Source organism: Siniperca chuatsi, linkage group LG10, assembly GCF_020085105.1.
Source record: "Siniperca chuatsi isolate FFG_IHB_CAS linkage group LG10, ASM2008510v1, whole genome shotgun sequence".
Taxonomy (NCBI): Eukaryota; Metazoa; Chordata; class Actinopteri; order Centrarchiformes; family Sinipercidae; genus Siniperca; species Siniperca chuatsi.
In genome coordinates this window covers 5092058-5114745 of record NC_058051.1, presented here as the reverse complement: position 1 = coordinate 5114745, position 22688 = coordinate 5092058, and the positions used below count along the sequence as shown (strand labels likewise).

The window sequence follows — 22688 nt, the reverse complement described above, 5'->3', positions numbered from 1 at the left end:
AAGTAATTCACAGATGACAACTATAGTACAAACATACTTTAAAGAAAGAGACTGCAAAGAGAAAAAATGGTTGATATTGTACCTTTGCTATGGCAAAAATGAGGCTGCTGCTAAAGTCTGGATGTGCAGCAATCTGTGCTTCCCTTGTCCTCTCCCTCTTCTTTATCTCTGTGCATCCGTCAAGTTCCTCTGCTCCCCCGCTAGATAGCTGTGGAATACCGTAATGGACCTTGCACGCAGGCAGCAGCTGGTACTTTGCTGCATTTCAGCAGACAAAATGTACATCAGGACATACAGTACAGCGCACATCCTCACTTCATAAATAATGTAATAGTCAGTCAGGGGCAGGGAATTGGAGAATAAAGTCAGAGCTCTCTTTAACACGCTCATTATGCAGGATATAACACGTGTGGGGGGGAATCTCCTCTTTGAAGTTAATGGTTATTCCCTCATCCATACAAGCTGTTCGCACATTTCATTTAACTGATTCTGAAGCACACACTTTTAACATAAATTATTAACAGCATTAGAAGAGAAGTTCCACCCCTGATCTGCATCATCACAGGCACAAGACTAAGGTTGTGCATGCATTCAAATGCTGACTGGCCAATACTCAAAGATCCTCTAATTTGACAACCTTCACATGCATCAGCACTATAGGTGACATTTCCCCCCCCCCTCCAACACCCCTCCTCCTTTTCTGCATTGCTGCAGTCAAAACAGAGCTGGATGTAAGACAAATATGAATGGATAAGTAAAGAGGAGGAGGCAAAGGGAGACAGAGGGAGGAAGCAGGAAGACGTAGGGCTAACGGAGAAATTAGGTATTAAAATTACATGAGAAAGTGAAAAACCGCAGAACAGAGTAAATGAGGGAAAGCAGAGCATGGTACCATTGAATTGGTAGAAATACCGGATGCTGTCTGGATAATTAAAAGACCAGAGTCTGCTGCAAAACAGCATTGCATTCACCAACTACAACCTATTATGGTACTGATTTACTGAGTCACAATAACTGCACATGAATGCAACATTCCACAGGTCATCTCAATCAATCTACAGTTTCAACTGAGATTCAAAGTAGACCTTTGAAAGGTTGAAATAATGAATACAAGAATATGAAAAAAATTATTGGGTGGGTAAATAAATTCAATAACACTACACAAAATATTACAGTAATAAGTGTCACATGGAATATCTCAAATATTACACTTTACTTATAAAAATTATCTGTCAAAATAAATCAATTTTCTTAGAAAAAAATAAGTTATGCTGCCAAATTAAAGGGGCACTCCACCTTTTTACACATGATGATGTCATTAAGGTTATCTCAGAGTGGGCTTGTTAATGGAATACCTGCATTCAAATTGGGGGCATAGAGTTTGAAAGATGTGGGCAGGGAGAGTCTTATGAAAGATGTTGCATTATGGGAAGGGTAGGATCCAGTGTTTTTGGAGCTTGACCCAAGCTAGGGACTACAAATCAGGATATTCTGGTCTCTGCTGCTTTGATTTTGACCATGAAACTAAATTGCAGTAGTAGCCCTTTAATATGTACTTTAGAGGTGCTAATGTATTAAATTTATTCTAATATAACATCAAATCCTGCCCTTTCCACTGCTTTTTCATGTTCAGTGTAACTGGTCTTGGATCACTTTTATTTTGGAGGGGGTCTGTTTCTGTGAATGAGGTGACTCTACAGATGTGTTTAATAAATACAATAAGACTTTGCAGTGATTAGACAGGAGCTGGTGTTTCATAATTATCACTTACAAAGGAGCACTAATAATGTCCAATGTTCCTCTTTTCCTGGCCACAGCTTTAAGAATCGCGGAATCATCAGGATGCTGTTAATTCCAAGCAACACTTGCATTTCGTAGGGTGGACTGAATACTGTCTTTGGTTAAATTGTCTTTGAGAAGCGGATACTGTCTTCATCTTTGTTTTTTTATTTTTCATTTACTTTCCTCCAACTCTAATGTTTCATTTGAGCCTCCCATAGGAACACAACCCACACTATCTTTCTTATCATCCATATTATCGATCCGAGAGTGTTTCTCTTCTTTGACTTGATTTTTCTACCCCTTGCTGAGTCATTCTGTGACAACACTTTCCATTGAGGACGAGTCTGCTACATGTTGTTTCTTCATCCTCAGCACCGTTTTCTTTAATTCATTGATATCAATTTGAAACACTCTGTTCTTGGGTTGTGCTCAGTTCCCTGGATGCTGACTAATCATCTCAGTGCCTGTTAACTTTCTTTTCTAGTCTCGTCTTGGGGTTTCCATGAGTTTCTAACTGTATCTTTGACAGTATCTGTATCTTCCTCAATTTCCATTCTTGCAGGGGATCAATGTGCCTTTTCCTCCCTTCCTCTCTAAGCTCTTGAAACACTCTGTCAACCATCAGCCATTCTTGCAGTTCTTGAAATAAGGAGTCAAAACACACTTTCCTATAATCCTCTTCGATCTGGTTCTGTGTTGCTCGGTGCAGAGAAGACAATACAGACAGGGAGAGTTAACGGCTCGTTGAAACCATGGTAACAGCACAAGTATACCCAAGGTGACATGATTATGCTGCTAAAATAATACAAATGTATCTGAACTGGAAGAGTGGTAACTTGTTGCCCTAGCAACTACAAAAGGATAATCAATAATACCAAAGGTGGTGAACATTAACTGCTCTATGCTCTGTGACGTTGTCTTGTCTTCTTTTCACTATGAACTCATTACAGCTGGTACCACATCTGTAGTTGTAATGGCCATAACGTTAACGCAACTCAACTGTCTTTAAGTGGATCTGTATTCTCAACTTAATGAGATGTTAAAAGATCTCATTGATTGTTAGAAGCAGTGGTTTCCATACTAAATTTCAACCTCTGTAGCATTTGTAAGGTGCCCCAAACAAAATTATTTGATCATACCCAAAGAAGACAGCTGGTGACATATCTGATTTTGCTTCACCACAATTAGGAAAAAGACTCTGACTGGATCAAATAAGAGATTCATTTCAGCATTTCCCATATTGCAAAATAAAATGGGAGTCATTGGGTTTAAAGGAAAGCCTCAAAATCTCTAGTCAACAAGCCCTTTAGCAAAGCACTGCCCTAAATGCTGTGCTGGAGCTTCGTTGTGCTGCAACTGGGAATATGAGTGCTATAAAGACATAACAGGGTGGTTCTGAAAAGAAGATGGAGCTTGGCTACGGTCCCTTTGATGAACACACTACATGGCTGAAAGTGTGGACACTTGATCTTTACATTCATATGTGATTGTGTTGTTGCATTATAATGCTACTATCAGGCCCTAGGAAGACTTTACACAAAAAAACAAAACAAAAAACAAACCCATTTCTTTATAGACCTGACTTTGTGCGCTGGGGTTATTGTTATGTTGAAACATGAAGAGGCCTCCCCAAACTGTTGCCAATAAGTTAGAAACACACTGTTGCCTGAAATATGATACCAAACCATGAAAAACAGCCCCACTCCAAAAATTCACATTAGTGCCTTTAGTCTAAAGCTAAAAATAAGTCTCAAAAAAGGTTAAGTTTATAAGTTACTCATTACCTACATGTTATGTACAATAACATGGACAGACCACGTTCCTGTTAATAATAGGAACTTCATATATGACCTCTACTGGTGACTGGGAAGAACTGCAACATTGACAGCACATCTTGACCACTATCTCTGAAAGACCACAGCATACAGCAATTGACGACGCTTTTCTGACAATGTCATTTACTTCTTTGGCTGGAAAACAAGGCTTTCCAGTCATCATAAATGAATTGTCTTCCAGCTGTATTGGTTTAAAATGGTAGCGCGTGGGGAGTTTCCATTTCAAAACAGTGATGCCAGGAAAAAGTCAGGAATTCAAGTAGGCAATTACTGAGTCATGCACTAATCAACAACAAAAAACTGCCACAGGCAACTGCCTTAGACATGCTCTACACTTGGGATTTTAGCTAAAAGTACAATATGCAATGGAGACTAAATTTTCTGCACACACAACTACTCTCTTACCTGTGACTCTTCTGTCCCTGCTCTAACATGACTGTCCTTGTGTTTTCAACACACAGCATTTCACTGGTTTGACCTACAACAGAAATGTATATGTCAAAAGCAGAGATACTGATACATACAGCACATGTATCACCGCAGGAGCCACGGGTTTCATTTCAGTTTATTCAGTTACGCTGTCCAATCACAGAGGTTTATTTGTACATTCATTACCATTATTAACAGTATAAAACCTGGACATGCACGTCTTTATGTATGAGTGCACAGTATATTTAATTAGTGCTCTATTTACAATTCAATAAAACCGCTAAACATAATACAAATATTACATGCAGTATACATTTATGAACAAAACCAAAAAGCGCTTTTTCACAATGCATCACTCAGAAGATGTCATCCATCATTGGCCGGCAATGTCCCACATTCAAAACACTGCTCAAAAAGACTAACTTTTTCCTTATATACACTTCATAGACCACAACGCGAAGCAGATAATTTTTTATTGATAATTCAACAAACACTACATCCAACTACATGGCCCACCAATTCTATTTTAGAACCCACTGAATTATTAAAGGACTTTTACATAAAACCTTTTCCAACATTTCATATTACTTTGCAACTGTCTCAGTGTGCACATAATAATTTCATAATGCTGCATGGAACATGGGAGGAACCAAAATAGAAAAAGGGATTTAAAAAATATTTAATTAGACAAAATATCAGCAATAAAAAAAACCCAAAACAAACGGTGAGTCTTAAGGTTTTGGATGTGATGTACCTTTTTCACCTGAGATTAGATTTCTTTGTAAAAGAGCAGAAGATGAGTGAAACCAAGTGGCACTTAGAAAGGCTTAAAACACTTATTAATGCTGACATGAAAGTAGCACAATGTGACTGAGAAAGACACAGAATTTCGTACAAACATAAGTGACATATGTATAGGGCTGGGCATCATTTGAAGGTTTTTGATGCTGGTGCCTACTCAGTACTCAAGTTTTGGTAAAAATACCAAAATAGTGTTTTTTCAATAACTTATTCTGCGGAATATAATCACATTTTTCAAAAACCTGCCTGATTTTTGCTGCTAAAAAATATTATATTATATTACATATATTATATTTGATCAGAGAATAATTCATTGACAATGAGCAACCATTCTGTGCCAACATTCAATATGGACACCATTATGTCTATACTCATATATAGACATAATGAGGTTCGATACCCAGCCCTACATAAAGCACATATTTTGACCAGACCCACAACATAAACTAAGATGATTGTTTAAGTGTTCCAATGCAGTCCGCCTAATTTTATAATGTAAGACAACTACAAAAAGAAAAAAAGAGTGCTTTAGTTTAAACGAATTGGCCATTTCATCCAGTTCAGTCAAGGTTGTCAAAAAGGCAACATTGTCATTGCAAAAGAAATCTCACACTTGTCTCAGCCTTGCAACGAGAGCTGTCATTGACAGAGCAGCAGTACTTTAGTCAGTGTTAATGTTAAGGACAGATTGTAACACATGCACTACAATCTACTGACTATAATTTGTAGGGAAACTAAAAAGGGTTTGGTTTTGGGTTTTTCTAATTCTTATTCCTACTCCAAGTAAAGCTTTAATATTGGATGATACTACAGGCTATTTAAAAGCATGAATCTGCTAGGAACAGATGCTACACTAGCTCTAAGTTGAAAGGCTATTTCAGGATTCTGTGAACCTCAAACATGGTCCTACACCACTAAAAGTGCAGAAAGGGACGACAGTACAGTACAATATGATGCCACCAACCACTGGTGCAAAATAAAAATGACAAGCCAAGACAACTCGTAGCTGTCAGCCAGTAAAGGATTCTTCACACAGACCGTAATTCTTACAATATACTTACCCACACTAAAGGGAAAGTACAAAAGTCAATACCATTCAAATGTCACCACTCAATTTAACAAGTGATTAACAACTGTTCCCATTTCCTCTAAAATGAGAATAAACACAAAACCACAACTGGTACCATTAAAAAAAGACTATCAATGTGCAAATCTGCATGGAAGCCTCCACTCGTATCTCGTATCTACAGAGTGGAGAAAAAGGCAAGTCTGTTGCATTTCCTGATAGGTTTTTTTTTTATCTGAGTGACAACATTTAAATTGGTAAAGCAAGATCTCAGATAGACAACACAGGCATGAGCATGTCATGTAAGAGTGCAAGTGTTAAATATCCAGATATTCTTCATATTGAGATCCTCATCCTCTCAACCTTATATCAGACACATAAACAACCATCAGTGATTATGCGTTGATACTGTTCAGCACTGTACATTTGCACTAGATTTGTACCACAGTTAGGGTTCAGTAGAACATCTTGTAACTGTTAGTAAGCAAGTCGTGACTTTTATCTTTACACAGTTGTGCGAGTAGTGCTAGCACAGAGCGCAACTTTTCCACATTGAAAACAAGCAGCAACTACCCCCTTCATTATATGGCTTTCTTGAGATATATATCTATCACAAGGAGCATCTAGATTGATATCATTTTCAGTGCTGTCTACATCTCAAAGTCAAGGCTTAGAAGAGGAAATGTGTATGTCAGTGTTCATTTTAAGGTGGATTCTCCTCTGTAGAAAACAGTTTGGCATTTACTTTGTGGAGACAAAATTCTTAAACTAACTAAATTCAGCAGGCTATATTTGAATGCACGATGTATTAAAGTCCCTTGACACAACTACTGCATGTGCGTTGTACATTTATCCATCACAATATCCATCACCATTTCCTACAAAGTACAAAATATCACATCATGTGACACCAAACTTTTCCTTGATTCAGCGTATTTGTTCTGCATTGCTGTTTTTTCTGATGAACCTTTAACAAAGGAATAATGGAAATGTATTACCAGGATCAAATAAAATCTGTTGTAATGTTCTGTCAGAGGCTCGTTCATATCATTCAGAATGTCTTACTGTTGCATCATTGCGATGTGATGTGCCATATGCATTGCTACTTCTGCAGGAAGTTTCTCTGAACATTTCATGAGGGAATCAGAGGTGCATCACAAGCTCACGCTGTAGTATAACAACCAATAACCACATCTGATTGGTTTATCTCAGTCTTTCAGCTTAGAACTCTGAACAGTTTGCAGTGACACAGACTGTAATATAAGAGTTAAATCTATATATCTTAGAACTATATCAGACTGTTTAACTCTCAGTCTGTCTCAGTGGCTACCCACAGGTAAGTGTATGTGTGCATCCGTCAGCACCAGGGTTCACGCTGGGCTCTGCCTCGGGCCAGACTGTCTGCCCTCTGCCAGGCACTACTCATCAGGGCGAGGGCCTCACCACAACGCTTCTGCACAGACGGATCCAACACGCCTCGGTGGGGAAGGTCAACCTGTGTATAGTGACGACACACATGAGGGTTCAAGCGTATGGATGGCCAGTGGCAGTAGTTGTTGGATTTAAGATCCTGAATGCTGACATTTTGGGACAGCAAGTACTGCAATATTACTGATTTCCCCCCCTTAAATCACTGATAATGACAAGTTTAAAGTTTAATTTCCCACCTGGTAAATGGCCTTCCATGTGTTGTCTAATGCCTCCATCAGTCGATCCCTCTCTTCATACCCGCTGAAGTACAAGACCCATGGAGGAAGGAACTGGGTCCGATCTGCTGCAAACTCCTAGAGAGGAAAAAAGTCGGGAAAAGCCAAGAGGGAAGGCTTAAAGACAATAAAGGTCCTAAACACAAGAGAATTATACCTGTACTATATACTGGTATATATGGTGTACTGTCTGATTAATTGTTTATGACTTTACATACATAGAGTAAGGTCAAAATAGAACTAATGCTATAAAAATAATGTCCTCTTGTTCTGTCTGTGTGGGTGTGTGTATCCAAGACAAACAGTTACAGTGATGCTACCATCATGCTAGTTATGGATTACGAAATCATATTTCTGAAGCTGTAACTAATGGATGAGTTCTGTTCAGCGATTGTTCATTAATAAAAAATTATACCTCACAATTTCTTTGTTACAAAGCAAAACAGAAAATGTTATGGTGGAAGGGACTAGATGACAAAATGTATTAACAGTTTAATTAAACCCTAGACCCATAAGGTCTCAAAAATTTGAGAAGACACCTGACCCCTTGAGCTGAATGCTACTAATACCCAAGTAAGTTAGTACAGTTTGTTTGGTATACACACAAACTGCAGCGTGATGTATAACGTGTGTCTTGTATGCTAATGAGAACTGGGCCCCTTTTTAGACTGGAAATACTTTATTCACATTAGGATGCCATGGAGGACCTGGTGCTTTCTTACATTTTAAAAAAATCATTCAGATTGAATTAATTCAGCACTTAACTTAATCTGCAGAAAACATTCGTGATGTTTCGCATCTAGCTTGCTAAACACAAATGATATTTTTTAATGTTAGTAAGAATGCATACCCTGAGCAAAAGTACACTCCTGAAAACTTAATAACATAGCTTTATTCCATAGCTAATACATTAAAACTGTGGGCATATAGATCACACATGAATAAATAAAATAATTAATTAAAGTCTAATATAAAACCATATATTGGACTAACACCAAGAGGAGTTAAACAGATAGTCACTTACAATGACACAGTACTCCTTGTCGGCCTCCAGGCTGACAGCAGTGACATCACAGATGTCAGCACAGCCCAGCGAACGGAAGAAGCTGGTCTGACAGTCCTGATGGCAAGTTAGCAGCTTTCTGTCTGTCATCACCAGACAACATGGGATACATGGGGTGGGGGCCACACCCTGAGGGATGACCTGCACGTAAGGCGGTTGTAGATTATACCTTGCTTATATAAACAGGGCTTACATTAATCCATATTGACATTTTGCATTAAGAGAACGTATGCCTCTTGCATACAATGAACATCAGAAGCTGTTGTAACAAAGTCCTAATTAACTCAGTGCATGCCTACAGGGATTATTTGTCAAGGGGCATTTATATATGGTCACTTCTTTTTGAAAGCTGTGAGGAAAGCCAATCCAACTTGACTGATGCGTTTCCCTACTTAAATTAAAATTAAACACAACAATGTGTGGGACATCACAATAAGTTTGTTCTAATTCAACAGTAGTGACAGTACATGTGATTGACGGGTGCAAAGTATATAGTCTTATGGCATGTACATACATAGCTGAATAGTTTTAGTTTGAAGATGTTTTTATGGACTGTGTAACACCTTGTGTGTATTAATGAACAGACAGACTGTGTGACACCAATTATTGCCCCCCTGTGTCTATTAAAAAATTGAGATACATGTAATATTAGAAATGTAAAACAAATGTTTGCTAAACACATAGTGTATGCACAATGCATACTCCTTACCCCTTTGGAGACAGACTGGCAGAGCAGCTGCATCCAGTCAGCCATGTCCTGCTCATTGTTGGCACTGAGCTCCAGTGGAGGCCGCTCTGTCAGTACGACTTGGAAGGCATGGGGACGCTCTGTGCTGTTTGAGCGACGGCAGCCTCCACAGTGCTCTCCTCTGTTGAGAAATGATAGGGAACAAACAGCATGAAAATATATCAGTGAACACAGGTTAACCATCTCCAGTCTAATAGGCCTTTTTCACTGAAGACACTCTGACATGTCACAGTAGGAAAGGAACAGGAGTAAATTATAAAATGAATGACGGCCGAATTCCATTTAGCTGCTTCGGTTTCAGGCTCCTGGTATTGTGCATATTGGCTCACTGTCACGGCTTACCGGGACACTTGAGTGAAAGGAGTGCTTTTCAAACTATGAAAAGTCTGCTGTGAAAAAGGACTCTCTTTCCTTACTTATCATGTAAGTTGAAGCTTACCCCATAGTGACTGACAGCAGAGGTGTCACATCAGTTCTTTCTGCATACAGGTACAGAATCCCATTGCTGCAAGAAAAGAGGACAACTATTTATATTCACCTAATCAGAAGCTTGACATTATATTACATAAATCTAATATTTTTTAATATATAATACATTATAAGCTTTACAGAATGCATTGATCTGTAATGATGCCAATGTCAGTCATACAATTGTTTCAAACCATGTTTGTCTGGTTGGGCCTCTAAGGGCCACCACTGGGGCTTTTAGCTTCTTAGCCTTGTTTCTTAAAAAAGGTGCCACACTCTACCCTGTGTTTTATATTATACATTGTGTACCTCTGGACAGATTGGCAGGAAATCTGCTCGACTGCTTTGCTCTACACACAAAACAGAGCTCAGGATTTCAGTATGTCTGGCAATAGCAGATGGTGAAAGGAGTGAAAAGCCAAAGGAAATATCACTTCCAATATGTTTTTCTTCATTTTTCACTAAAGCAAATGTGTGAATTAGGGAAGTAAATACTGGAGATTATGATAAATGTCATCTACATTTTTGGCACTCAACACTCAAAATAGTTTTTCAAGATTACAATGTTAGATGTCAGTCTAGATGTTTATTTATACTTTTGCACATTTGAATTATACACAGCTGCTTTGTCAGGAAGGAAAAAAAAGAAAAACTATTCACAGTTCGACAAACAAACATAAAAATGATAAAATCATGGCATGTGCTTCCACATAGAGAGGAGTCTCCAAAAAAAATAAAAAATAAAATAAAAATACCTTAAAAGAAACAGATGTTAGTTTCAAATTCACCATTAAGTCAGTACAACACCTTATCACAATGGTAATCTAAAATAAGCAATTACAGGAGCCCATCGGTTTAAAAACATGTCTGTCTTAACATGGAGTTTTGCTGTTTTTTTTAGTATTTCTGTATGATAGATGTCAGTCTTAAATGCTATCAAATGGGAAGTAACTGAATGCCTATCAGTGTATTTGTGATGGAAAGAGACCTTCCCCCATTGTGTATTAACAAGGTGGGAGGGTTAATGTCAGATGTACAGTATGTAGCATGGAACCCATCCGATGTATATTCAAAGGAACATATTGATACCAGCTGAAAGGAGTAACGATGTGTAAGACCTGCCCATACCTGAGGACAAGGTAGCAGCCTTTCCACAGCTCTTTGCCCAGGTAGGTGGTTCCAGCTCGGTACTGCAGAGTCCCTTCCTTGGTGCTGGAAGGTACTCCAGACCTTGGTGGGCCACCCTGGGGTGACAAATTCATATCCATAGGATCCTCCCAATGGACCAGTGAATACAGTTGTATAGACACTTCAGATACCTGGAGAAACAGGCAAGCGTTAGTTTACCACTGCTTTGAAAGTCAGCCAAAAAATAGGAAAGTGGTAAAAAGAACCTTATAAAGAGGGACTCCCAAACCTTTCTAGAAGTTCAGAAATACTAAGATGTTACTGCTGCTAAGCTTTTTTCTAAGTAAAATCGTCATCATTAGTTAGTGCAAATGCAGAGATTATAAATTATCCATTCACCTTCCTGGTCGATGAGAAGGTAGACATAAAGGATCATAATAGTGTTTGCATGGTTTACTTCAAATCATGTATACTTTACATTACTGCTTACCACTTTCCAAAGCATACTTTGGTGTTTTAGATTTCTGAATTGTTCTTTTCTACCTTCCGGGCAGCCATTTTTTCCATTTACATACAATATGAAAATTGACTTACAGATACTTGAGTTAGGTATTTATCATAGTGACCGTCATGTTTGATATTTTGTTGTCAATAGTATGTTATGCAATTTCATATGTATACAAATACAATTAAATATATTCTGTCTTGTATAATTTATACTGGCCTTGGATCTCAAGTGCATCTAGACAATAAAATGCTGTGCATTTATGAATGTTACAGTTTGACACATACTAGCTATGTGTTGTGATAGCAAATTTCTTGTGTACAGATTTTCCAAAAAGTTTACTGGAGTTTCTAGTACAGTCGAAGGTTGGAATACTCTGAACCGGTAAAGTCCAGGTTAAAACCAGATTTTGTCATTTTGTCTTATGATTAATGGTTTATTAGTTACATGCATGTCAGCTTCCTCTCTGTAAAGACCAGACCTGTAATGAAGAGATACTACAGTATACAGTATGTGAAGTTGAACATGTCTTTACCTCACAGTGAGATTCCTGGGCGACAAACTTAGTGAGAGCCAGTTTTTCCATGGTAGCATCAGTCAGAACAGAGGGGTAAGGAGGCTCACGACAACCCTTCACCATGGCTGACTTGAGAACAGACAAGAACCAGCTGTACGTGAAGAAGGATGGATTGGATAAGGCCAGCGGAAAGACTTACAATTATCCATTTTGTGATGTGTCCTATACGGCTCAAAGTCAATATTCCTGTCACATAAGACCACAGATATACACGAGTAGTTGAGATTTTGGAGGTGTGCTGGCTCTTTGCACAGGGACACAAAGGCGGCTGTGCATAGCTCGCAAAGAAAGTGGAAATTAATGTTGGATGCTTTGAAAAGTTCAGCTATACAATCTTTGTATCTGATCCAGTATGGAGTCAGGGTATTAAGAAACATGAGGCACAGATATACAGGTACACTCACAAAGTCAGAGAGGCATCAGCTGTGTCCAACAGGAATTTTCTTCGTCTGTTGGTGCAAACCACTGTCACTGTCTGTTGGTCAAGGCCCACCTGAAGGAAAACAGCATTACAACTAGTATAAAAGACACAAAACTAACTTTGTGCTCCACTAACCCAGCTGTCACATCATGCTTGAGTCTACATGGTTCATAAATATCATGTCATTACCGATACATGGATCACACTGAGGACCATGTAGACTGCAGATTCAACCATGATGTGTGTGGCAATGGAGCACTGTACAACAAAAACATTCAACTCTATTAACTCATACATGTTTTGTATCATCAAGGAACTTTAAAAGATCCCTTAGATGGCCGCAAGAAGACAACAGGAAAGATATAGCGGCCAAAATAGCAGTCAAAGCCACGGACAAATAAGAGAAAATAGCAAACCTTGTTGTGCAGGACACTTACTGAAAGATAGTCGAGCTCATTATAAGAAACAGCATCTTCTACTGTGTAGGGCTTCTCTGCTGCACCTGGGGAGGAAAACAAAAGTACAACCAAGACATGCAGGGAGCACATGTTAATGTAATGTATTTTCTTCCTACAGAATAACTTATTTAAATGCGTTCCCCACTTCCTAGAACATTGTGTAGAACGTCTGGAACAATTATAATGGTAGAAACTCTCAAGATTTGCAGGGATCTTTCAGAAAAAGAAACTCTCAGGGCTGCTAGTATAGGTGGACACCATCAGTTTATACAGTCATGGTCAAAATTGTATTCCTACATGTGAGAGATAATGCTTGTTTCCCCTGTGTAAAAATGTATTGTGACACCCTATACCAAAAATAAGTATGTCCCAACTAAAGACTTGCGCTGTTCCACTCCTTACTACCAAATAAAGTCAATGCATGCTGAGTTTTTAACATCTTACCCTTCCTAAGCAGGTAGATGTAACAGTCAGTCAGCAGCAGGTAAAGGGGCTGCAGGTCCCCCTCCATATGGCCTGTACTCATTCTCATCATCTGAAAACACAAAAGATAAATTCTGTCAAATGTTAGCAACCTCCATATTCATTTGTCTCAAACTCTTCTGTTCACAAGTGATATAGCCTGAGTAAAAGTAGTTAAATGGCAATTGGCAAACTGAGCCTTGCAACACTTCCACTGAGTAACAGTCTCAAAACCACTTCTTCGATGCCAAACAATACGTGAAAGAGGATTAGCCTACTTTTCAAGACAATCAATTGTTTTTTCAAAACAGGCCATGACATCACTGTACTGCCTTACTTCTCTAAATGTTATCACTCGATTATTAATGTTACAGCACATACATTCAGTTTCTCCAAAAAATGTAACTTCTTCCAAAATGAATAAAGGATAATGAGTCCCTCTGTCACCTTGAAGAGCTGCTCCTCATTCTCTCTGAACACATGAATCATGAGAAGAAGCAAGTGATTGTTATCCACCCTGAAATATGAATAATGAAGAACATTAGACACACTTTAAACAGCATTACAACAAGCAACAAATTTTGTCAAAACTCCTTACTTAAACTCTGCAGGATGAGAACTTTCAGAGGGACTAAGCTTCCCCTCTTGTAGTTGTTCTGCTTCCTCAGTAAATGTATTCTTGTCTGTTTCCTCTCCTTCTTCTGTGTCTTCCTCCCCGGTCTTCATGTCGGACTGCTGTCCTGCTGCCGTTTTTGCCTCTCCTTCATCTTCAAGGCCACCTGAAAGAGTCTGCGACTGGCTATGCTCTGTAGAGTCATAGTGGCCACCACCCGTGGGAGTAGGGTCTGGACTGAAGGGGGTAAAGCAGCATAAGTCTGTAAGCGCAGGAGAGGCCTGCAAGAAGGGGGCTGGGTCAGGTGGCTCGCCCCCTGAATCTTCCTGAAAGGGCTGCTGCGCAGGGGGCTCAGGGCCCTGGTCATAGCCTTCACTATTTTTTTCCTCCCCCTCCTGTGGGTGCTCCCAGGCCTCCTCTCTATCCAGAGCCCCGTTAAGCCGATCCATGACATCACGGAGGGGCTGGCCCACAGTGTCCATGGAGGTGTCTGTCATCTCTGGGAGCCGTAGGAGGCCTTCTACTCCGTCGTCATCTCCTTCCTCCACAACCTCTGACCCCACCCTGCTTCTCCTCAACTCTGCTTCAGCATCCAGCTGAATTATAGTGCAGTTTAATGAATCCACATCCTCCGAGGACAGGAGGCTGTTGTCCATTTCCATGTGCTCGGAGGAGACAGAGTTATGGATGCTGTTGCTGGAATCGGTGGAGCCCTTCCCTCGTCGCTTCTTGGCTGGTTTCCTTCGTCTGGCCATCCTGGGAGACCGGAGTGGTTAGCTGTGTTCTAATACAATCTGATTAACTATGCAGATATAATGTGAGTCTACAAGCCAGAAACTGAAGCTATAGCTACTGTACCTGATGACCTCCAGCTCATTGCAGGTGCTCTCCATGTCATCTCCAGTGGTGGTGGTGTTGTGGCGGCTGGCCACATGAACTGGCGTGACGTCGGCTGAGGTGTTGGTGGTGTTGGTGTCCGAGTCCTCGTTGAACGGGTTGTGTCTGAACGTGGGGCTGTGTGGAGAAAGATGAGTTGCTACCTTCACCTTGGCAGAAAGGACCACTGTATCGCTGATGACTGTCTGGGGATCAGAGCCACTGGATCGCGGGCAGCTGGCCTGGTCGGTCAGGTCACCCTCTACCATGAAAAGCAACACCGAGACAGTTAATATAAAAGTAGCAGTCACTCAGTCACTCACATTTAGTTATATATATATAAATAAAAGAAATACACAGACCTTTTGGCACTGTCTCAGATGAGTGATAAACATGGAAACCAAAAACTTTTACCATAGAAAGTAATTTAGTCTACAGTTGTTTCTATTCATATACATTCTGGGTGATTTTTTGTTTGTTTGACCAACAAGACAATTTCACAAAAACTTTGTGTATTTCTTCATCAGCATTGCACACAAACAAATGTTAGGGGCTGCAGTGTTCTTTGGCAGGGTCAAAGAGGCACAAAACGCAATGCGCAAGACATCAAGTAGGTACACAGGCAGCAGCTGTCTTTGCAGTGGCACAGGCCTAGGTCAGGCATTACTTTTGCAGCTAGAGATGGGTCATACTAAACAAACACTTAAATAATATAATTTGCAGGAATCAGCATCTTTGGACTTATTGAGATTCATGAATGGACTGAATAAGATATGGCATAGACCAAATCACTAGAGATATCATTTGTTTCCACTAACTACTTTTATTAACAGCTATGTGTTCATCAAAGCAAAAAAAAAACAAAAACACATAAATAAATGTAAAGTTAAAATGAAGACCGTGAAATAAATAGTCAGCCATGAGACAAGAGACATGTGCATATTCCATGTTTATATAGCAGCTTGCTGCAAACAGATGCTGTAATAATACATGGCAACTTGCACTCTATGACCTATTCTTGATTGTTACCTCACAACAGTTGAGCTGAACCTAGGCCAGTGCCACATATCACACAGGAAGAGACGACATTCCAAAACGATACACCAGACAAACATAACAGTGTAATGGAGACAGACTGGGCGAGGTGAGTACCAGTTACATCAGGCATGTATCTTGCAGTGGTAAATAATAAGGCAGAGAGAGCATTAGGATAATTCCCTTGATGAGTAACAAATGCAGAACATGACAGATAATAGTTCTATGTACCACCCCAACACTGAATTCCCCGGTGAACCAAAGAGCTGTGCTTCTTCCCAAACTTACCAGTCAACCTATTGTGTATGATGACACTTTGTATTTTTGTTTATTTACTTGTTTGTTAAGTCAACTCATAACATTATTATTAAGGAAAGCTTTATTAAAAATGTGTGTGCGCTGTCACATTTTACTGGAAATGAAAATACTAATGTGTGGCAAAAGAAGGCTTTCAGTTAGATCAGCTAACTGGTCAATGTAGAGGCTTGATCTAAGCCCACATGCCTTCCAACTGAATCCATTCACAAAAATCGAAGCACTTTTACCCATGTCCCTTTGATCATGCTTGTTTTCATGTCCTTCGATCAGCAGTCTTTTGCACCAGCTAGCTGTATTTTACATATTAACATGTCTAATTACTGGCTAGAGTACCCAGCATGCATTAAGCACAAACTGTGGGATGGCCATGCCAGATAGGAGAGAGGGAGCGAGAGGGATGGAAAGGCAGGAAGGGGAGGGGTTGACCAATGTCCCACCTTCCCAGTCTGCACTTGGCAATGACTGCAACACGGGGAAGATGTCACCGAAATCATAATCTAAAAAAAGGAGGGATAACATTCAACATTAGAGAGAGATGGAGTAGAGACAAGAGAGAAGAGATAATGGCAGAGAAAAATAAAAATAACTTGACATATGGTATACGAAATAACAGAATCGATGGGTAAAAATAGACAAGTAGGAACTATAACATGGAAACTGACTCAGTATTTGGTGGAAAGCGACGGTGAAAGCATTCACTGAGTGCTGCAATCACCCCTATGAGAACATTCTGTAACCATCAGCCTCTGCATGCCAAGTGATCCATTTGATAAAATGCACTTTGGTTTCCGCGAGTCGCGACATGCCATTAGCTTGACATCACTGTATGAATTTGCGCCGAAGCCTGATCAAATAATAAACCCAAAAATAAAGACTGCCATTTAGCAAGAGAGTCCCACCACAATTAGTCCACTTCCCCTCGGGGATCAATAAAGTATTTCTGATTCTGATTCTGATATAATAATAGCAATAGCAGTTAGACTAACTGGTTTGACAAATCACCCTAACTCTTCTAAAATTAGACAATCACTGTGCTATACAAATAAAGCTATTATTATTAGTGGTGATAAAGTTAAGCAATGGATCAAATAAAACAGGGGTTAGAGAAAAACAGTGCTGCTTACTAAGGATGTCTCAAGCCGATCGAGGCTGATCCAGGCATATTTTAATGGATCGGTATCGGTTAAAATAAAGCTGATCAAACTCCGATCCTTTCTTTACTAAACTCTACTGTGCTTAGTCCACCTCAGCCTGCGCGCTGCTCTCCTTAATGACAGCCGGGCTCTACACTGCAAGCATTTTATTTCATAAGTGTGTGATTGTGAAAATTTATTATAATAAAATTATAAGTATCACTCTGTAACACCTCTCTACAACTGTGAATGGACTGTTTCTGTAGTCCCAACAACTCCAACAGAGAGAGATCGGTCTTCTCACTGGCTGATCGTGTCATGTCAATTTCAGGAGTCAATTCTCCCAGTTAAAACTTTCATTCATATCATATCAATAATTTAAGCTCATCATCTTCATAGTTTTGAATCAGGTCCTTCAGTTTTTGGATCACTGGTCAGATACATATTTTATCAACATCGAGGTGAATATAAGTATCGGATCACTCTGTATCGGCAGACACCCAATATTAAAGAACTTGGATTGGGGTTGGGGCAAAAAAAAAATAATTGATTGGGACATCCCAACTGCTTACCTTCACTGGAGGGGGCTATGGCACTGTCATCCCACTCCAGGTTGGTGGAGGTGAGGGAGGTGAAGGAGTGCAGGGACAGGCTGTCTGAGCTGGGCAGCCTTTCCTCAAAGTCCAGTAGGTTCTGGGGTTTGTAGTATTCTGGCATGTAAGGGGCCACGTCCAGATAGGGCACATCCTGAACCAGCAGGACCCAACAGAAACGTTACAGACGTGCTGCTAGCATTTATTAGCTGAATTTCTATTGATATTGTAAAGAAATATATGCTAACCAGCTCCAGATCAAAGCGAATGAACTCCAGGCCAGACACCAGGGTGAGGAAGAGTGTGAGGTGGTCATGACTGCAGACCAGTGCATTCCTACTGGACAAGAAAATCAGTTAGGGTCATGTGAGTGACACACATTTACTTACCACAAAAATATAATAATATATCAATTTGTTCTCCAGCATAACAACAGAAAGTAATTCTAGAAATGCAATGTAACTTCTACTTGTTACATAGCATCAATTTGTGAATTCAGATCAGGGTTTCTGGATGACTTACTTGAAATAATATTTCTGCAGTAATCCTCGGTTCTCCTGGAAAAGGCGTAGATAGCTCTCTAAAGAGCTCTCACTCAATGCCAGGTATAACCATGCACGGCCTACACAGAAAAGAGAAGAGTCCCCATTGAATGATGAATGATACTTTACCCCCAAGCGCTGCACGTGTGAGTGTGTTTGACTGTGTGAGAGAGATGTCTCACTTCGACCAAGGTTGGTTGCTATGTGCTGAAGCTCATCTATCTGACGGACAGCCTCTCTCCTGGTGAAGTGAAGGACCAGGACCCAGTAGCCTGAAGAGATGTCCTGCAGACTGCAATGTAGAAAATAGTCAATAATATCGCATGCATGAGGCCAAAAGGAACAAGAGGAGTAGAGTGATGGCACAATAACTAGATTTTCACAGACATTTAACAGTAATATATGAATAATGTGAAACATCCACACCTAGATCAATTAGCTTATGGCTTGAGTCTAAAAGTGGTCAAAATTGCCCAAAAAGCATGGCTTGTGACAGTTAACATGCAGGGACATGAGGCTTGTACATATGCCGAAACTACAAGAATAAAAAGATTCATAACAGGAATTTTTGCATGACGAATAAAAACAATTCAGATTACTATTTTCACTATGCACTTTTCCTCTTTCAAGTGTACAATTTACTTCCAGTAAGCCTCTTACCCATACAACAGAGCATGGTCAAGGTGTTCACATAGGCGCTGCAGGACCCGGTCGTGATTTCGGATAGCAGGAGTCTCATCTTCGCAGGCCGCAAAGTAACTCTGCAACTGTAGAGAGACATGGTTTCTCTGCTGTTTGTTTTGCTGGGGAGAGGGAAATTTTACTCCAATTCCATTTACAACGTTGCTACTATTTCTCAAGAACTGACTGCATTGAAAAGTTATCATAAAAGGACAGACCTTTAAAATTATACTAATAAAGATATTTACTTTCTTAACAGTTAGGTTTGATTCATTAGGACTGGCTGGCTTAGGTGGATGGATCTGGAGAGAAATGTTTTTATTATTTATGTGGCTTATAACTGAAACCAGCTGCGGTTTCAAACTTTGGTTGCAATTTACTATTTGTGCAGGGCAGGGTTACCTCGACTAGGCCCTTATCCACGACTGTTCAGCCAATTCGGCTCTCAGGGGAAGTGAGTGAAAGAACGTTCAAAGGCATGCAAAACTGGCAATTATGAAATTGCTTTAATGCAAACGAGCCAAGCAATGGAGTTCTTTTTTGGCCGTAATGAATTTCTAACCTGATGATCAAGTAATTTCATTGTTTTGGCTCTGTGCTCCAGCACACTGGACTTGAAATATAACAATAACTACAGTATGAGCAGACACTGAGCATTAAGTCTGCTTAATTGTGTTCATATCAATATGGGGTGAACGTTGTTGGAATTGTAGCATTTTTTATACATGTCCCCCTGGTTTAGGGCCATAAAGAAGGACAAAGATGCTACAGTGTTTATTTTACTCTTTATTTTATTGCTTTAGTGTATTTTATTTCTTTATATCTCGTCATTCACTGTGGTATTTTATTTTAGTACTTTGTTTTTATAAGTGCTCTATAAATAAAATTTTATTATCATCATCATCATTATTATTAATATTATTATTATTATTATTATTACAGTGCAACATACAGTCAAAGCAACCAAGGAATTTTAGTGCCAAGCAGTGGAATGTTCCTGACCTAAATCCAACTAAGTATGTGTTTTACTGCTGTGATTCCAGTATGCGGGTACTTCTTGAATTGCAATTTTACTGCTGCAGACCAGACTGACCCATGAAACCCATGAAACAAGCAGCAAGTGAAGCCGGCTGCAGCACAGGTCTGACAGAGCATCACTACGGAAGATACCAGGCAGCTCTACTGAAAGGTGCCGTTTGCATGCAGATGATGCAAAGTGTGTTTCATTGCGGTCCACTGTCCTACAGCGTCCTGCAGAACCCTCTTGACCTTAATCCTAATAGAAAGTATTGGAATCCTGAGGAATGACCAACCTAAGTGTAGGTTTAAGTAGCTTTGAGTATTGTGAGCCAAAGAACAAGAATTTGTATCCTGTGACTATCTCCACATGACTAAGCAATGTTTGTCTGAGGTAAACACTGTACACTTTCTTGGAAGCTTGAGGCATACCATTTCATAAGCACTTTCACTGTCCTTATGCATTAAATACAATAAAAAGAAGTAAACGGGGTAACTGGACTAAAAAATCGTATTAGACAAATGTGAATTAAGGAACTAAGTCACAGCACTGGGCTCATTGCATTAAACACACTAAGATGGGGCTTTCTAATGCAAGCTGGTGGACTGGTAATGGGAAATAACTGAGGCAGAGACATATGAGAAAGCCCATGCAAAATAAAAACTCAAAGGCACATGGTTTGGGAAAGTGAATGTACTAACATGCAGGGAGAGGAGATGCAATGCTGTCTGTCAGTTTATGAGAAAGGTAGTTTCACAACACCAGGCAAAGCTAGAACAAAAAAACTTAAACCTTAAATTAGGAGCAAAGATCTATTGGCTAACCCTTATGCTGAAAATGTGTATCCGCTTGTATGGTTGCAAGAGTGTTTACAACACATGCGGCAGTGAGCAAACACAGGGGCTTGGTGCCACTATTGTTCACCATGGTCAAAAAGAGAAACTAGAACATGACAACCGAAAGCTGGAGCTGTAAAACATAAAAAAGGTGAATTGAGACATTGTAGGGAATAGTTTTTATGTTATTTGATTATATCAGTAAGGGCAAGGCCCTTCCATGGCAGTGAGCTGGTAATGTCCCCCCGACTTGAAAGTTGCCCTCTTTGGCAGACAAAAGATGACCTAACTGTAGCTACAGTAATTCAAGCATGTGAAAATACTTTAATTCTGTGACAATATTTTAGTGTGGTGACCAACCGGGCAGCGCTTACCTTCTTGACAGACAGGGAGATGTTTTCCAATATGCGATCCTTTACTTTGAGTTGATCCATCACTGGTCTGTTGGCAGCTTACAGCAGGCTGTCAGCTGACTCCCGAAGCAGAGCTCTTGTTATGCTAAAGCTAACGCCACCCGCCTTAGTTAGCTAACATTATCTTGCCCTCCAATGCGTTTGGCTGCCAAACTCGCGATACAGTTTTGGCTGTCAACATTTAATTTGACAACACCGCTACAACCATCATGTAAATGCCTAGCAAGCAGCCTGATAAGTCAACCTCTATCAACAAATCCGCCTAGTAATGTTTGCCTAGCTTCGCGTTAGCTGTAGCCACTTGACTTTTTTTCCCTAACGCTAGACTCAGACTGGGGGTGGCTAGCAAGTTTTAGTCCAACCATGGATACGTTTTAGCAGCAGTTTTGCTTATCATACTCTCCGTTTCATCACTATGGTTAGCTATTATTATTGAACATAAGTTACGTTTTTGCTATTTGCCTATTTAGCAAATAATTACGTAAAAGTCTCTATGCTCAGGTTACGCTTTGTGCCACTAACCTAACTGTTCTGTCTGAACTCCCACAGTCAGTGGGTTACGTCACCACGAGCCTCAATACGCTTTATTAACGCGTGGGGGGGGACCATGACTGAACGGCGTTCAAATGTTTGACAGTTAAAAGTCTTTGCTCAGCTTTGTGCAAAAACACACACTACACCACGAAATACGACTTGATTTTTAATCATCAGAACAATCTTTTGAATTCGGCGCGCATACAAGATTCCATGTTTGAACGTACTCATACATAAATCTGCGTTTTTAATTGGTTCACACGATCCTTCTCATTCAGTGACCGCATGCACCTTGGCGGATCATCAAGTGCCTTTCATTAACACTGCAATGTGGATAAGGATTATGGCAACTGAGAGGTAGTTTATCAAAATCCGTCAAAGGTCTCAGGTAATGTTGTGTATAAGATATGCACGTTTCGCTTTTTGCAAAGCAGCTGTACATTTAAATGACCGTATTTTGAAGTGTGGCGTGAATGCTCCATACCAACAACGTCGTTTCCGGGACAGTAACCTACGTCACTACAACCAACAACACTATGTTTGTCAGTCACAAGGTGTAGCATTAAGTAAAACACCATCTATTAGGTGCAGGAGACAGATTTCAGTGCAGTGTGTAAATCACAGAGCACAATTATGTCACAGAAAGG

At 39.9% G+C, this 22688-nt stretch overlaps 1 protein-coding gene across 5 annotated transcripts; it reads right to left on the bottom strand.

Moving 5' to 3' along the window:
- Nucleotides 1-137: 137 nt before the first annotated feature.
- plekhm2 (pleckstrin homology domain containing, family M (with RUN domain) member 2) lies at nt 138-22554 on the bottom strand. 5 transcript variants are annotated; one of them, XR_006379659.1, is made up of 22 exons: nt 21469-22554; nt 19220-19326; nt 18742-18851; nt 18540-18639; nt 18266-18356; nt 17997-18171; nt 16729-16788; nt 14921-15200; nt 14048-14818; nt 13897-13966; nt 13432-13522; nt 12967-13031; nt 12513-12601; nt 12067-12199; nt 11027-11217; nt 9870-9935; nt 9392-9551; nt 8644-8823; nt 7581-7697; nt 7248-7408; nt 4023-4095; nt 138-258 (listed from the first exon to the last, which is right to left on the bottom strand). XR_006379659.1 is itself a non-coding variant. In XM_044212394.1 (20 exons), the coding sequence occupies exons 1-20, from the start codon at nt 21526-21528 to the stop codon at nt 7271-7273; spliced, it is 3054 nt and encodes a 1017-aa protein (XP_044068329.1). In that variant the 5' UTR covers nt 21529-22554; the 3' UTR covers nt 4165-7270. The 5 variants fall into 5 exon arrangements, 4 of the variants coding, with proteins under 4 accessions (XP_044068329.1, XP_044068331.1, XP_044068330.1 ...); XM_044212394.1 differs by lacking the exons at nt 138-258; nt 4023-4095 and having other exon boundaries at nt 4165-7408; XM_044212396.1 differs by lacking the exons at nt 138-258; nt 4023-4095 and having other exon boundaries at nt 4165-7408; nt 8644-8811.
- Nucleotides 22555-22688: the final 134 nt, after the last annotated feature.